Source organism: Dama dama, chromosome 19 (assembly GCF_033118175.1).
Source record: "Dama dama isolate Ldn47 chromosome 19, ASM3311817v1, whole genome shotgun sequence".
NCBI classification, from domain to species: Eukaryota; Metazoa; Chordata; class Mammalia; order Artiodactyla; family Cervidae; genus Dama; species Dama dama.
In genome coordinates, this window is record NC_083699.1 from 87,239,191 (window position 1) to 87,256,811 (window position 17,621).

The 17,621-nt window shown below is 36.1% G+C and overlaps 1 protein-coding gene across 2 annotated transcripts in view; it reads right to left on the minus strand.

Annotated features, from left to right (window-relative positions):
* Window positions 1-17,621, minus strand: part of LOC133073765 (phosphatidylinositol 4,5-bisphosphate 3-kinase catalytic subunit beta isoform) — a 184,079-nt gene that overhangs the window by 41,097 nt on the left and 125,361 nt on the right. For both annotated transcript variants that reach the window (XM_061167699.1, XM_061167700.1), the window contains 2 exons: window positions 6,009-6,197; window positions 562-683 (listed from right to left, as the gene is read on the minus strand). In XM_061167699.1, coding sequence (XP_061023682.1) covers window positions 562-683; window positions 6,009-6,197 — 311 coding nt within the window. The remainder of the gene's footprint in view (window positions 1-561; window positions 684-6,008; window positions 6,198-17,621) is intronic.

A 17,621-nucleotide genomic window follows, 5' to 3' on the forward strand; every position in this document is an offset into this window, starting at 1 on the left:
GTCACGAATTGCTGCTGGGGGAATTAAGTGTAGTCAGTGTGACTCCTTTTGGAAAGAACTCGTAGCAGCATCTCTCTGGTTTCCTCTGGATTTTGCCCCATGAATTTTTCCTTTAACAATTCTGCTCTGGATTCTTTTGCTATAATAAATCTTAGCCAAAAGTCATGGAACTGGAGAGTGATCTTGGGGACCACCAAATGCAGTTTTTGACTGTTTTTTTGTTTGTTATAGAGAGGGGACTTCCCTGATGGTACAGTGGTGAAGATACTGTGTTTCCACTGCAGGGGGTGTGGGTTTAATACTTGGCCAAGGATCTAAGATACTGCATGCCATGTGGTGTGGCCAAAAACAAAAACATCTGTATTGTGTGTGTGTGTGTGTGTGTGTGTGTGTGTGTTGGATAGGAGAGACTTGAGAGATAGAACAACAGGGAGGAAGGGAACAAACGCTCTGACCCATTCCTAGCCTTTTCCTTTCTTACAGAACATTCCAGCAGATCTCAACTTCTCTTCTCACCCACAAGTTATTCCTTGACCCCAAAAAGCCTCCTGCAGGAGATACCTCATCTGTTGCAGGCAGCCCACAGCATATTCTCGCACATACTGATCTGGATAGTTGAAATCTAGAAGCTCAAGGGCCTCCCGGGGGGGTAGTTTAGGCCAAATCTGAAGTAATGCTTGAAGCTGTTCAAAAATTGAAAGGAAAAAAAGATTACTTTTCTCTCCTATCATTTCTGAACCACTTATCTGTTTTTTCTCAGTACACAGGAACAGAGATGGGTCAAAAGAAAGGAGAAGCATACATGCAATTACTAAGGTCTCAAAAATCCATTATTGCTAATATAGGTTAATAAAAGATGATCTCTGCTGACTATTCTATAGGTAAGCAGGGAAAAAGCGCTTATGTACTTAGCTGGAAGTAGAATGACACACTGAATATATGAATTCTACAGTCATTAACCATTAAAAACTTTTTAAAGGAAATAAAGGCAGGGGCAAGAGGAGAGGAGAAGGTGAGAGGAAGGGGAGGAAAGAGAAATGACCAAAAAATACTTAAATGCCTTTGAGGAAGGCTAAAGGAGGGATATATATATATACTTATAGCTGATTCACCTTGTTGTACAACAGAAATCAACACAACACTGTAAAGAAAGTATCCTCCAATTAAAAAAAAATAAATTTTTAAAAAAAGAAATACTCAAAAGTAAAATTCATAGTACAAATATAAGCTGCAAGACGCAAACTAATAAAAGGCACTTTATATATAAAAAGTACATTAATAAATCAACATAAAATTATCTTGAGTTTAAGAGTATCTATCATTTTATAAAACTTTATTGATTAGAATACATTTAAATCCTTTAAATCATAGTAAGTTACCCATAGGAAATAAATAGTACCTAGTTTACTAAATACAGCCAGTTTCCCATCTACAGATGCCACTTAGAAATTATCGAGACATAGGATAAAAAAGCTTCCCATGGGGGGATGACTTGGGAGTACCAGTGAAGGCTGGGCTCAGATGGACATGGAAACCTAAGTTCCAGAAAACCCAAATTTCTAGAAAGGATTTTATCTGCCTCCCATCAGAATGCAGTGAGACTCATCAGAGTTTCCTTTTATGATTTCCTTTTATGAAGGGTTGATTTTATAAAGAGTCCCTTGCTCCTCATGATTTTGATTACTTACAGCTTACATTCTTACCGCAGAAGGGAAGTGGAAAGAAAAGTGGATATGGAGGCGAGTGAAACACTTTTCTGATAATTATGAGTTGTGGCTGTCCAAAGCTCAACCCTATACAACAAAGTCTTATTCCTTAATTTCTAACTTATATCACTGGGTTTTCCTGGGTATTACTTAAACAGCACTGACATCAAGAGCAAGGAAGAAGCACAAAATGTATGTAAGACCAGAGATATTAATTTTAAATTGCTTTACATTAGCAGAAAAAAATAACCCTTTTCAGTAAATTTTAGAAGCTGATTACATTACTATCTTAATATACATTTACATAAATTACTAACTTGGATATAAATGTGCAATTTACATAATTAATTATGTCAAAGTTATTCAACAAATACAGTGAAATGTTACTATTTACATTTTAACTTTTACCTTAAATCTTGATTCAATTATTCTTAAACTACTAAAGAAAAAGTTTACCTCTTATACTTGCTCTTTTAATGTATACAGTATATGTACGCATACAGTACATAGGCAGACGTACATACACTTAACTGTGGTATCAAAACCCCATGGGGATAGGGCTATTAGGGGAAAAATATGTAAAATGCTTCCTAGGAGGGTAATAATGAGAAAAGATTGAGGAATATTGGCTTAAAGATATGCAACACCTACCTCACCCCAGGTTTTATCACCCACTTTCTCCAAAACTCTAATGGACCAGTAGTCCTTCTTATATAGATAAGGGGGACTGTTTCCTAAGGAACTAATAGTTTAAAAAAACTCCTAGCATCCGCAGTTAACACATGGAATACACTGCTCCACAAAAACAATACTGGGATGCATAATGTTATATAATACCAGAGGTTCAACTATGTTATGGGTTAAAAACAGCCCTACTACTGAAAAGCAATTCTCTTAGCATGTTATTTATAATTATTAAATTGAAATACAAACATTAAATTACAAACACTCATCACTTCAGTTTGATGAAAGCTATGGAAGCAAACAGGGAAGGCAAATCTGACTTAGCCAAATAAACAGTGAAATTAGTTTCACTGTTTTCACTATAGTGAAATTAACATGTAATTAATTATTCATCTGCTGCAGAGACAATTGAATTAATTTCACTATTTATATGGCTATTGAAATCCCTTCTGCAGTATGCTAAAAGAATACTTTCTCGTGGATTAATGGGAGGCTAATCTGTTACACAATTCTCACCCATGGCTTATACCTTCAGAATCACAGTAAAATTAGCACCAGGTTCTGACTCTCCACTTCTCTTAGGCAGCCAATTTTTAAAAAATTTTTATTTCTTCATTTATTTATTTTTGACTGCACTGCGTCTTAGTGGCTGTACAATTGCTTTCTCTAGTTTTGGTGAGCGGGGGCTACACTCTAGTTATAGGGCATGGGCTCTAGGGCGTGTGGCCATCAGTACTTAAGGCTCTTAGGCTCTACAGAGTACAGGCTCAGTAACTGTGAAGAAGGGGCTCAGCTGCCCCATGGCATGAGGAATCTTCCCAGCCCAGGGATCAAACCACGTCACCTACATCATCAGGCGGATTCTTAACCAAGTGACCACTAGGGAAGTCAGGAAATCAATATATTGAAAATATGGTTTATATTCTCTTCTACCAGATTAGTGTAACTGGCAATGGGATAGGACCAGGGAGAAAATAAAACACACTATTTTTTATTCTTTTGCTCTACCTTTCTAGACTACTAAAAGGGGGGCTTAGGATCATGAAATTCATGTCTTCCTGTACTTGCTGCTGCTGCTGCTAAGTCGCTTCAGTCCTGTCCGACTCTGTGCGACCCCACAGACGGAAGCCCACCAGGCTCCGCCATCCCTGGGATTCTCCAGGCCAGAACACTGGAGTGGGTTGCCATTTCCTTCTCCAATGCATGAAAATGAAAAGTGAAAGTGAAGTCGCTTAGTTGTGTCCGACTTAGAGACCCCAATGACTGCAGCCTACTAGGCTCCTTCATCCATGGGATTTTCCAGGCAAGAGTACTGGAGTGGGTTCCCATTGCCTTCTCTCCTTGCTACACTTGCCTATACACATTTAAATTTTTCTTTTTGAGTATTAAGTTACACTACTGACTTTTTCTACACAATGGAGGAAAGTAACTTACATCTGAAAACAATGCTTTAGATTCACTTATGGAAATGAGACAAGTATACTAAACTCCTCAGTATAAAAATCTGTTGGAGAAGGAAATGGCAACCCACTCCAGTATTCGTGCCTGGAGAATCCCATGGACAGAGGAGCCTGGTGGGTTACAGTCCACGGGGTCGCAAAGAGTCAGATGTGACTGAGCGACTTCACTTTCACCTTCAACCCTCAGCTGAGAAGACTTTCAGCTCTTGAGTTTGCTATTGATTGTTTCCTTGAGTTCTCAAAGACCTGTGACCATATTTTTTTAAAGTTGCCTGTTTTCTAATTGCATCACTTTACACACTGTTGTCTAATAATATGTGGTATTTAGATTGCCTTCTTAATTATTTTGAGCAGCCATTGCCTGTATTTTCTTAGCACCTCCTTGGTTTTCTTACGTGAACTCATCTGACAGGGAAATGCAGCTTTTTTGTTTGCCCTCTCTGCATACTGGACGGTCTGAGTCAGTGTTCTAACTAATCCCTGATGGTCTCTGAGCTACTGTTCTACCAGACTCAGTAGTTATGTGCTTCAGGAATTTTTCGGTAGAATTGGCCCTATTAGGAGACTCTTGGTGTCACCTTTGTTATCTTAAAAGCTGGTCCCTTCGCTGAGGCTCTTAATTTTTTGAAAACTTGATTCTATTTCAGCTGAAAATTGGCAAGGCTATTTAAAAAATTGAGGGAAGCCATTTAAGAAATTGAAAAGTAATCGCAAACAACATTGGGTAGTTGTGACTTTCAGTTCTGTATCAGTTGAATTTTTGTGCTCTTTTCCCTGTGTACATGGTGGTTCTATTTTTCTCCAATAAAAATTTTATTTAAAAAAAAAAAAAATCTGTGTCCCTGGGGTTCAAATAAAGAAATATTAAGCTTGAACTGTCTTATTCTATTTTCTGACAGCTAAAATATAAAACCTCTCTTTCAGATATCTTAAGAGTACAGCAATAATTTTTTTCTATTCTAATTCTATTCAAAATAATAAAATGATATATTTCTTGGATAGGCACTTGGAGATGAACGCTATTCATGAGAAATAGGCGAATGTGCCAACTAAAAAATTCTTATATATTACATTCAACCATTATGGGGATTCACAGAAAACTAACCTTGAATTTAAAGAAATAACTGGTTAGATGACAACTATATTGGAACAATTAAAATCTAGCTTTAAAAAATAGACATCTAACAAAAATAACTCCTTTTCAAAGTAATGGTCATGTGGCCTAACTGTATAAACAGTTTAAACAAGGCATATCCTATAATTTTGTAGCATGATTCCAAAAGAAAACGTTAGACACCAGGAATAAACTCAAAAGAAATCCTTTCTAAACTTAATTTGAGAAATAAAATAACGCAAAGATCTTCAAAATATGATTCAAATAAATATGTATTTCTCAACTAAATTTAACTCATTATAGATTTAATAAAACAAGAAAAAATGTAAAAGACCAACTGCATTCAAGTAAGTAAGGTGAATAAATGTGGTTCTCTTAATATAACAAATGTATTCATTCTGATTAAAAAATCATTTCAAGAATCTTTCTGGAGAAAATTGATAACCAAATGCATTTCATAATGCCACTGTTTTTTCATAGGTTCTTGAAAATAAAATCAAGTAGATAAAATCTGGTGGCTTCTTCTGGATCCAAATTTTTTTTTCCTTTTTTCTATACCGCCTAAAGGCAAACATTCATTAACACTGCCCAACTTTAAATAAATCGTAAAAGAGTTGTTTTAGATCATTTAATTTATGATCTAAACCGTTAACTTCTAAAAATAGAGGTTAATTTCAAATAATACATATGCATTTTAGACATTCGTTGCAAAGGGTCTTAAGATGAAAACCTAGGACTTTATAGATAAAGCTGGTAAAAGTAACCCAGCATCTACCATATGCTGGCAGAAATTATTCCAAGACCTAAGTTTTAATGATCTTTAGTAAAGGACATAGAAAACCTACTCAGAATTTGGGGTTCTGAAATCTTACAACATTCTGGTCTAACATTTAGATCAAAAGATCTAAGAGTTTAAAACCTGAAAACTTCTGCAAAAAATTATCCAACCAATGAAAACATACCTTTGTAGGAAAGGACAATTTAAGTGAAATCAATAAAGTAATATAACCACCAAATGGAATTACAAAAATGATCTCTTGTTACCTGAGCTACATCCTCAAGTTTATTCCACTTGATCGACAGCAGCAACTTCGGCAACGCGTGTGGGAAATTCTCTCTGCAGTCTTGTCGCAAAGTCCAAATTAGATCCATTTCATTCTCACACAGTTGAGACAATGGATCCCTGTCCAAGATTTCTTTCAGTACAGCAAGAAACTTCTTTCCACCTCGGCTCTAAGCGAGCAAAATTACTGGTTACAAAACTGAATCGTGTAAACATAACTGGTAAACCTTGAACATAGGGGTTAGGGGCACCAACTCCCAATCAGCAGGAATTCCCTAAATCTGTGCATTTAACCAAACCACGAATCATGTGGTACTGTAGAATGTGTATATTAAAACAAAATTCACTTGATCTGCACAAGACAAACCCATGTTGTTCAAGGGCTAATTATATCATGAATGTTGAAAATAATGAACTTTAAAATTGAGATATGAACAATTTAATTCATTAGAAAGTTGGAGCTCCCTCCAAAAGTTTCATTAAGCTGAGTATTAAATTTGTAAACTAAAGATTAAGGAAAAATTATTCTTAGTTTTTTTAAAAGAAAGGAAAAAAAAGAATCCTCTTTTAAAGTCCATGTACAAACACTAGGTGGCAGAATTGCAATTTGGATTAAAAAGAAGTCATATTTGAACTGAGTTTCTCATCTTTTTAAATTTTTAATTGCTACAAAGAAAAAAACAAAGATGAACCAAACCTATGAAGTTTTTTTAGAAAAAAGTAATAGGTGCCTTCTTAGCTCTGAGGCACTAAACCATTTAGATTAAGAATTGAATCTTGGCTAAAATCAAACATTAAAAAAAAAAAGCTATCACATTTTCTTTAACAATCCTTATAAGAATATATTGAAATAAAGAAAATGGACCATACTGTTTGTTCAATTCAGACTCTGAATTGAGACTAACATGAAAGAAAAGATACATTTTCCCAAATATAAAGAAAAACCTACACCATTTAGGCAAAAATGTATCTCCCTTAGCCCACCCCTTCAAAAAATCTCCAGAACTATCTGAAAAGATTGTGTAAGGATTTATTAACATATTCTATTAGTTTGCCATTTGGTACTTGAAATTACTTTAGCTGGGATTTCATATCAACATTAAACTGAATTAAATCAAACCACTAACTTTCTAAAGTAGTGAGATTCAAAATAGTACATGCATATGTTAAAAAGAATTAGTATAACACAATTCCCCATAGACAAAATCTGAAACAGTCAATAAAAACACCATTAGAACCAATAAGGAATTACACCAAGTGTGGGATACAAGTTTAATATATAAAAGTAAATCATCTTCTTATGTATTAGCAATACACAAGTGGAATTTAAAATTGATTAACACAATGCCCTTTACATTACTACCCCAAAGTAAGTAAACAGGTATAAAGTTAACAAAATACATACAAGATCTAAATAAGGAAAACTGCAGAACTCTGATGAAAGTAATCAAAGAATTAAATAAATGGAGCTATATTCCATGTTCATGGATAAGAAGACTCAATACTGTTAGTTTTCCTCAACTTAATATGAATAGATTCAATTCTAACCCAATTAAAATCTCAGTAAGTTATTATGTGGCTATCAAAAAACTGATTTTAAAGTTTATATGGAAGGGCAAAAGACCCAGAAGAGTCAACACATTATCAAAGAAGAAAGAACAAGGTTAAGGGCCAACACTACATGACTTAGGTAAAAATACATGTGAAATACAAAACTATAAAACTCCTAGAAGAAAACAGGAGAAAATCTAAATGACCTTGGGTTTGGTGATAACTTTTCACATATAACACTAAATGCATGATCCATCACTGAAATAATTGATAAGCTAAACTTTCCTGAAATTTTAAATTATCTGCTCTGCAAAAGAAGATGTCAATGGAATGAAAACACAATCCACAGACTGGGGGGAAATATGTGCACATATCTTATAATAAAGGACTGGTATCCAAAATATACAAAGAATTCTTAAACCTCAACAGCAAGAAAACAAACAATAGACAAAAATACAGATCAAAGACCTGAAGAAATACCTCAAAAATAATAAATACAGATGGTACAATATATACATATATATAAGGAAATCAGTCCTGAATATTCATTGGAAGGACTGATGCTGAAGTTTAAACTCCAATACTTTGGCCACCTGATGCAAATAACTGACTCATTGGAAAATAACCTGATGCTGGGAGGGATTGAAGGCAGGAGGAGAAGGGGACAACAGAGAATGAGATGGTTGGATGGCATCACCAACTCGATAGACATGAGTTCGTGATAGACCGGGAAGCCTGGTGTGGTGCATGCAGTTCATGGGGTCACAACGAGTCAGACATGACTGAGCAATTGAACTGAACTGATGATATATGGAAAGATGTTTAACATCACATGTCAGCAGGGTTATGCAAATTAAAACAAAATGAAATATGACTACATACCTATTAGAATGGCCCAAATCGAAAACACTGACAATATCTAAACCTGCTAAGGATGTGGAGCTACTCTGTTCAATGCTGATGGGAATGCAAAATACTACAATCATTTAGAACGACCGTTTGGCAATTTCCTACAAAACTAAACACTCTTACCACACAATCCAGTATCATGCTCCTTGGTTATTTATATTTACCAAAAGAAATCAAAAGCTTATGTCCACACAAAAACCTGTACATGGATGTTTATAGCAGCTTTATTTAAAGTTTCCCCAAAAATAAATAAATAAATAATTAAAATAAATAAATAAAGTTTCCGAAACTTGGAGGCAACCAAGATGTTTTTCAGTAGGTGAATGGGTAACTAAACGGATAAACTATAATACACAAAATGGAAAACTATTTAGCACTAAAGGAAATGACCTGTCAAGTATGTCACAAAAAGACACAGAGAAACTTTAAAAGCATATGACTAATAGAAACAAGACAATCTGAAAAGTCTATATGCGAAATGGTTCCACTACAACATTCTGGAAAAAGCAAAACTATGGAGACATTAAAAAGATCAGTGGTTGCCATGGATAGATATGCCATTATGCACGTGCGCATATATGCTCAGTGTGTCCAACTTGCCGATCATATAGATTTTAACCACCAGGCTCTGCCCAAGGAATTTTCTAGTCAAGAATACTGGAGTGGGTTGCCATTTCCTCCTCAGGGAATCTTCCTGCCCCAGGGATCCAACCCACGTCTCCTGCGTCTCTTGCATTGGCTGGTGTTTTGTTTACCACTGCACTACTTTGGAAGTCCTGTATGTCATTGTACATTTGTCCACACCCACAGAATACACAATAGCAGGAAGGAAATCTAAGGCAAACTATGGCCGTTGAGTAATTATGATATATTAATATAAATTCTTCCCTAGTAATAATGTACCATTCTGGTGAGTGATGCTAATAAACAGGAGGCCTATATACGTGCAGGGGCAGGGATATGTGGCAAATCTCTGTACAGTCCTCCTAAATCTGTTTTGAGTGTAAAACTGCTCTTAGCAAAAATAAAGTCTTTTTATACACATGTATCCATATCCATACAGACACAAACTCTAATCTCGCCCCCCATGTATGAATTACAGTGGGTTTATATTCAGAGCCTCAATCTATAAATGGTATGCTTTATTTTACAAACTTGACTGAGTTTCTTTGAAAAATGATCATTGTAAATAATCAGAATCCTATACTTACATATAAAAGTGAAAGCTGATACTGCAAACAATGAAGAATATAAATTGTTCATGCCAGAGAAAGGCAGACTGCTATTGAGTTAAATAGTGAAAAAACGTAGCAGACCTACTATAATCTCATGGATCAAAATAAGACTTTACAGACCTGCTACAAGTAAATATCCTGAAGACATAGTAGTAAAGGAAGAGGGAAGAGCAATGAGTAGGCTGTGTAATTGCACTGTGATTGTTTACTGAGCTATGAGAAGCACAGTACTGAATAAGTCCAAGGTAAAAACAAACAACTACCGGAAATGTTGCAGGAAGCAAAAAAAAAAAAAAAAACCACATAGAAACTTACATTCTTCCACACAACAATCAGCAATGAAAAATTATACTGCAGTGAAACCGAAGAACTTATATGCATATTAGAATCCTTGAATTTAAATAATGATGGGGAAAAAAATGAAAATTAACACCCATATTCTCTTTGTTTTTACATCTATATTTTTCAAATCATATACATATTATGATTTCTTGACCAAAATAAAACACAACATATGTATCCTGCCATGAGCATATGAAAAAAAGATTATGGCTCTTTCCCCTTGCTCACTGGAGCTGGGGGGGTCATGGGTCTGGAAAATTCATCTGTCATATTCAGAGAGGCTAGAAACTCAAAACGTGTTAGTAACATGCTTTCAAAGGACAGAATTAACTATGCATTGGCCAGACTGGGGACCTGAAAAACATACAGCTGAGGATGAGACAGTCCATGCAGTCACAGTGGGTGGGTCAGAGAGTGAGAAGACAGTTAAATGATTGGGAGATTGATTACAAACAGAGGATTGAGCAAATAAGTATGTTAAGGTTGATAGGAATCCAGATTACTCACTGTCAGAAAAGGTAAATTAAGATATATTAAGGCACAGACTAAAAAGAAATCCTGTGGCAGTGAATCCATATTACAGACAGTGATAAGAACTCGTAGTTTTTAGTAGATAAAGGAAAGAAACATGTCTCAGTGCTTTTTGTTGTCATTTAGTCACTAAGTCAAGTCTGATTCTTTTACAACCCCATGGAGTGTAGCCTGCCAGGCTCCGTTGTCCATGGCATTTCCCAGGTAAAAATAGTGGAGTGGATTATCATGTAGTCCTCCAGGGGATATTCCTGACCCAGGAATCAAACTTCCATCTCCTGTTTATTGGCGGGTGAGTTCTTCACCACTGAGTCACCAGGGATGCTCAAATATGCAGCCGAGAACATACTACTTAGCTGTGTTTCATGAAAAGACCTAATGCAATTACATGCCAAGGACAATGAGAATACTGAGTGCCCAGAATTGGGAATCTAAATACTTTTGACAAACAAAAGGAATCAGGACTCCCAGGAGGAATGACTGAAACCAAAATGGGCATAAAGAAATCACCATATGAGCCTGGAACACTTTCTTGTACCAGAAAGGAGATGCTTAAAGAATGATACCGAAGGTCAAACAGGCACAAGATAAAACTTGAGTTGCCACAGGCGAAATCTGGGTCAAATCTGCACAATGAAATTAACTACCGTCATTAAATAAAAAAGAAATCACAAATTCAAACTACTATAATTTTTTAAGTAAATAAATGGCGGGGGGGGCCATGTGTGAGAAAAACATTTAACCTAGAGTATAAGTCAACTAACAAACCCAAAAGGCAAATAATTTGAAAATCAGCACTTTGGAAACTACTGTAATACTGGTTCAGACAATCTGTATTAATAAATACTAAAACAAGTGGGTGAAAGTTATCGGTGAAATAGTGTATTTCCTAAGTCTCAAAATAACTCCACAAACTACTTACTTATTAACTTCATAGTAGAAGAACATATTAGACACTATCCTAACCGAGTAATAATAATTAATATCAACAGTAATGGAACAACAACCACCAAAAAAAAAAAGAGAGAGAACCAAAACGACAAATTGACATTGTTTGCCTGTGAGTAAAATGCAGTAAGGATACATCACCACTTCAATATGCTCAGTTGTGTCCGACTCTTTGCAAGCCCATAGACTGTAGCCCGCCAGGCTTCTCTGTCCATGGGATTATCCCAACAAGAATACTGGACTGGGTTGCCATTTCCTTCTCCAGAGGATATTCCCAACCCAGGGATCAAACCCTCGTCTTGTGTGTCTCCTGTATTGGCAGCAGATTCTTTACCACTGAGTCATCAGGGAAGCCCCACCACTTCAATGTATTCATGCTAAAAATGCATAGCTAGAATCCAATCATGACAAAACATTAGGCAAATCCAAACTGAGTGACATTCTACAAAGTAACTGATCTGTATCCTTTAAAAAAATAATCAGTCATTAAAGATAAGGAAAGACTGAGGAACTATTTTAGAATGAAGGAAACTAGAGACACATGTCAAAGAAATACAAGTAATCCTGGGTTGAATCCTGGGCCTAAAGAACACTATAGAGACAACTGGCTAAATACGAATGGAATGTGGGGAACAGACAATAGAGCTGTATCAACATTATTTCCCTGATTTTCATGAATTGACTCTGGTTAACTATGAGAATGTCCTCATTTTTAGGAAATGTACACTGAAGCATTAAAGGATAAATGGCATAATGGATGCCACTTCATCTCAAATGATTCTGAAAGAAATGCATACACACACATGGAATGATAGAACAAATACAGCAAAGTGTTAACAGTTGGGGAAGTTGGAGAAAGCTGTACGGGAATTCTTCATACTCTTCTCTCAGGTTTTCAAAAAGTCTGAGATTTTTTTTTTAAATGTTTGCTCTTTTCTTCCATCAAATGGAGGGCATTAAAGATTCCATATCATTCTATTAAGAAAACAGTCTACTTTACAATATTGTAGTGGTTTTTGTCATACATTGTAAAGTAATTAGCCTCCAACTAATAAAAATAAATGAAAAAAATAAATAAATAAAAACGATAGGAAAAAAAAAAAAGAAAGCATTCTAGGTAGATCCCCAGAACCTCTAAACTAAAGACTGAGTCACCATCTGCATTCACAAAAGCCAATCGTTAAAGATTTTGTGCCTGAGATTCAGCAATAAGAAAATAAAACAAACTTTTTAACACAGATGTTTTAGATTAGAGCAGGGTTTCTAACCCCCATGCTATCTCATAGGAGGATGGTCTTGTGCATTGGAGGAAGTTGAGTAGCCCCTGAACGCCATTCACTACCTGTCAGAAACAACCTCCAGTGAGTTGAGACAAATAAGAAAACTTAGACGACGTACTAATGCCCCACTGGAGGCAAAAAAGAGTCGCAGGTTGAGAACTACTGGCTAGGAAGATCAAAAGCTACCAATTCAAGAATGATAATTCACAAAGATCACATTTTTTCCTATTCTATAGATATCCCACAATCTTTGGCAATTACATGCTTTTTAAAATGCCAATATCTCTTAGACTTAACACTTTCAAAAGAACAGAAATGCTGTTGAGAAGGATATGAAAAAAGTAGAATCCTTTTGCAGTTGGATTTTGCAGGTGGGAATGTAAAATGGAACAGCTTTTTAGAAAAGAATGATAGTTCCTCAAAAGATAAAAAACAGAATTAGCACATGATCTAGTAATTCTATTTATGGGTACATAGCCAAAAGAATTGACAGAAACATCTCAAAATTTATTTGCACACTCATGTTCATAGCAGTGTTATTCACAATAGCTAAAATGTGGAATCAAACAAGTGTATAAACAAAATGTAGTACATAAACTGGGTTATTAGTGGCGCCAGTGGTAAAGAATCTGCTTGCCAATGCAAGAGACATGGGTTGGATCCCTGGATGGGAAGATCCCCTGGAGGAGGAACTGGCACCCTACTCCACTGCCCTTGCCTGGAAAATTCCATGGGCAGAGGAGCCTGGAGGACTGCAATCCACGAGGTCGCTAAGAGTCAGACATGAGGGTGACTAAACACACACACAAACACAGAATTCAACAAGTGAACGTACCATGATCTTATTAAGGAATGTAACATGCTCTTGACATATACATGAAGAGGGGATTAAAACAGTGGAACGAGAACATACTTCTCTTTATTCCTTTCATTTAAAAAGATGAAGTATTTTAAGTATTTAAAAATACGAACCAGTAACAGTTCCGGGATATAAGAGAAAGTGTCTAACAGAGGAAACCTTTAAAGAGAGAAAGCAGATAGGATCAGGGATCAGATCTGATAGGATTCAAGCAGTAGTGAGAAACACAGTTCCAAAATCCATTCCAGCTTAGAATCAGAGGAGGCCAGGGGGAATCGTCAGGGGAGTTAGTAAAGGATCTGCAGGTTGAGCAGCTGCTGTGGTCACGCATGCCCCTTGCTCTGTTTGTGCTAAGCTGAAACAGGAACAGGATCAGCCCAAACCTGAGGTGAGGAGCAGGGAGTACTTGGGGACTCCCTGAGTGCTTGGGAGCCACTTGGTCTCAGAAGAGAGGCAAACTTCACATATAGGAAACTCATTTTCAGCACAGCCTACCCCAAACCCTATAAATACTGAATGCGGATTACAGTGAATAAGCAAACAACCAGGGAGCCACAAATACAAAAGAGCTAAACTAAGAATCACCAAACATTGAGAAAAGCCAAAATAAGAAGAAAAGATATATGCTAAAAGAAGAAGCGAGACCACCTTAAAGATCAAATTGTTTTATTCCTCAGAGAGAACGAATGTGACAGAATAGCCATGAAAAACGAATAAACAGAAATCTTTCAAAAGATAAAAATCTAAAGAAACAAACTCCAACCTGACTAATCATAAGAAAATGCAAGTTAAAATAATGTGACGTCAGTTTATGTTCACTGAATCAATACATTAAAAGGGTTGGCAGAAACGCAAAAGGATAGAAACCCTGCCACAGTGTGTTTTAACTCTTTTAGGGTATGCAAATTGATAGACTTCTTACTAAAAGGGGACAAACCTTTCAATCTATAATTTTATTTATAGGAATTTTTATTTATTTATTTATTTATTTATTTTTTCAGTGGGTTTTGTCATACATTGACATGAATCAGCAATAGATTTACACGTATTCCCCATCTTGATCCCCCCTCCCACCTCCCTCTCCACCCGATTCCTCTAGGTCTTCCCAGTGCACCAGGCCCGAGCACTTGTCTCATGCATCCCACCTGGGCTGGTGATCTGTTTCACCATAGATAATATACATGCTGTTCTTTCCTACAAAACACAAACATGTCTAAAGACATACAAAACAGTCACTGCAACAAAGCTTTAGTAGAGAATAAGTGGAAATAAGCAAACATACATCAGTGGAGATATGAATATTTAATAACTAATGGCTATCAGTAATTAATGTCATGAAATATTAACAAGGCTTTCATAAAGAGAGAAGTGGAACTCTTCCTACAAACATTACAAGATCCATAAAATACACTGGATGAAAAAGGGAGAAACTAAAAAGATCTCGAACTTTTTAAACAATATATAGATATGTGCACACAAAGCTAAACTGTTTATACACGTATCTCTAGGAGAGAAAGGTAAGTAGCAGTTAGTAAAAAAACTTACATTTCTGGTTCCATACAATTTATTCATTGTACTATGACAAACCTAGACTGTGTATTAAAAAGCAGAGACATTACTTTGCCTACAATGGTCTGTATCGTCAAAGCTCTGGTCTTTCCAGTAGTCAAGTACGAATATGAGAGTTACAGACAATAAAAAGGGCTGAGCACTGAAGAATTGATGCCCTTGAACTGTGGTGCTGGAGAAGACTTCCAAGAGTCTCTTGGACAGCAAGGCGATCAAGCCAGTCAATCCTAAAAGAAATTGAACCTGAATATTCATTGGAAGGACTGATGCTAAAGCTGAAGTTCCACTACTTTTACCACCTGATGCGAAGAGCTGACTCAGTGGAAAACACCCTAATGTTGGAAACAACTGAAGGCAGGAGGAGAAGGGGACGACAGAGGATGAAATGGTTGGATGGCATCACTGACTCGATGGACATGAGTTCTGAGCAAACTCCAGGAGATGGTGAAGGACAGGCAAGCCTGATGTGCTACAGTCCATGGGATTGCACAGAGTCAACATGACTGAGTGACTGGACAACAACTATCTGCCCACTAAAAACAAAAAAATACAGCAAACCTGGACAAGAATATTGCATCCTCATTAAGGAAAGAACCTCTGATTTATGTAAGATAGCAGTAGATCATAGGAGAAATAACACAAAATAATTTAGACTTCTGATATTCAAACAGCAATATTAAGACTAATAAAGGGTAACTAAAAACAGGCATGAGAATGAAGACAGGCCTATATAAATGTTACCTCTTAGACTGCAATTGTATGCTACCATAATTTCCAGACAACCAGATAAGTGTATACCTGTAATAAAATTATTTTTATTTCCTTAAAGAGAACTACACTTGACCCTTAAACAACATGAGGATTAGGAATGCAGACTCTTGGCACAGTCAAAAACCATGTATAATTTTACAGCTGATACTCTGTATCTGAGGTTCTGTATCACAAATTAAATCAACTTGCAGATCATGTGGTACTATAGTATGTTTTTAATGAGAAATCTGTGTATAAAAGGACCTATGCAGTAACTGTGTTCTTCAAGGGTCAACTGTACTCTGAAAGTATTCGGAGTAGGAGTTACCTGCACTGCAGGGCTATGGACATTTTTGAGAACTCTAAAAAAAGCAGATGACAGCCTGGGAAATAGCCAAAATAATCTTAAGAAAGAAGAACAAAGCTGGAGCAATCACACCCCCTGACTTCAGACTATACTACAAAGCTACAGTAATCAAACAGGATGGCACTGGCACAAAAACAGACACATAGATCAATGGAAATGAACAGAAAGCCCAGAAATATATCCATACACTTATCGTCAACTAATCTACAAGAAAGGAGGCAAGAATATACAGTAGTGGCCTTGAGAAAATGTGGACAGCTACATGTAAAAGAATGAAATCAGAACATTCTCTAACACTACATACAAAAATAAACTCAAAATGGTACTATAAAACTCCTAGAGGGAAACATAAGCAAAATACTCTTTGAAATTAACTGTAGCAACATTTTTTTATCTGTCTCCTACAGTAATGGAAACAAAAGCAAAAGTAAACAAATGGGAGCCAGTTAAACTTAACAGCTTATGCACAGTAAAGGAAATCCTAAACAAAATGAAAAGACAATCTACAGAATGGGAGAAAATATTTAGAAACAATGCAACCAACAAGAAATTAATTTCCAAAATATACAAACAGCTTATACAGCTCAATTAAAAAAAAAAATTTTTAATGTTTAGAACATCTAAATGTTAAGAGCTATTTCTCCAAAGGAGACATATAGATGGCCAATAGGCACAAGAAAAGATTCTCAACATTTCTAATTATTAGAGAAATACAAATCAAGACAAAAAATGAGGTACCACTTCACACCAGTCAAAATGGCAATCATCAAAAAGCCTACAAATTCATAAATGCTAGAAAGCGTGTAAAGAAAAAAGAACCCCACTACACTACTGGTGAGAATATAAACTGCTGCAACCACTATACAAGACAGTATGGAGGTTCCTTAAAAGACCGAAAACTAGAGTGGCTGTATGATCCAACTATTCCACTCCTGGACATATATCCAAGCAAGATGAAAACTCTTAACTTGAAAAGATCCCTGCTCACTGATACCCACAGCAGCACTATTGACAACAGCCAAGACATGGAAGGGATGTGAATGTTCACTGACAGGTGAGTGGACAAAGATGTGGTGTGTATACACACGTATGTACACACCTTACAATGGAATATTAGTCATAAAAGAATGAAGTATTTCCTACTGTATAGCACATGGAACTATATTCAATATCCTGTGATAAAACATAATGGAAAAGACTATGCACATATATGTATAACTGAATCACTTTGCTATACAGTAGAAATTATCACA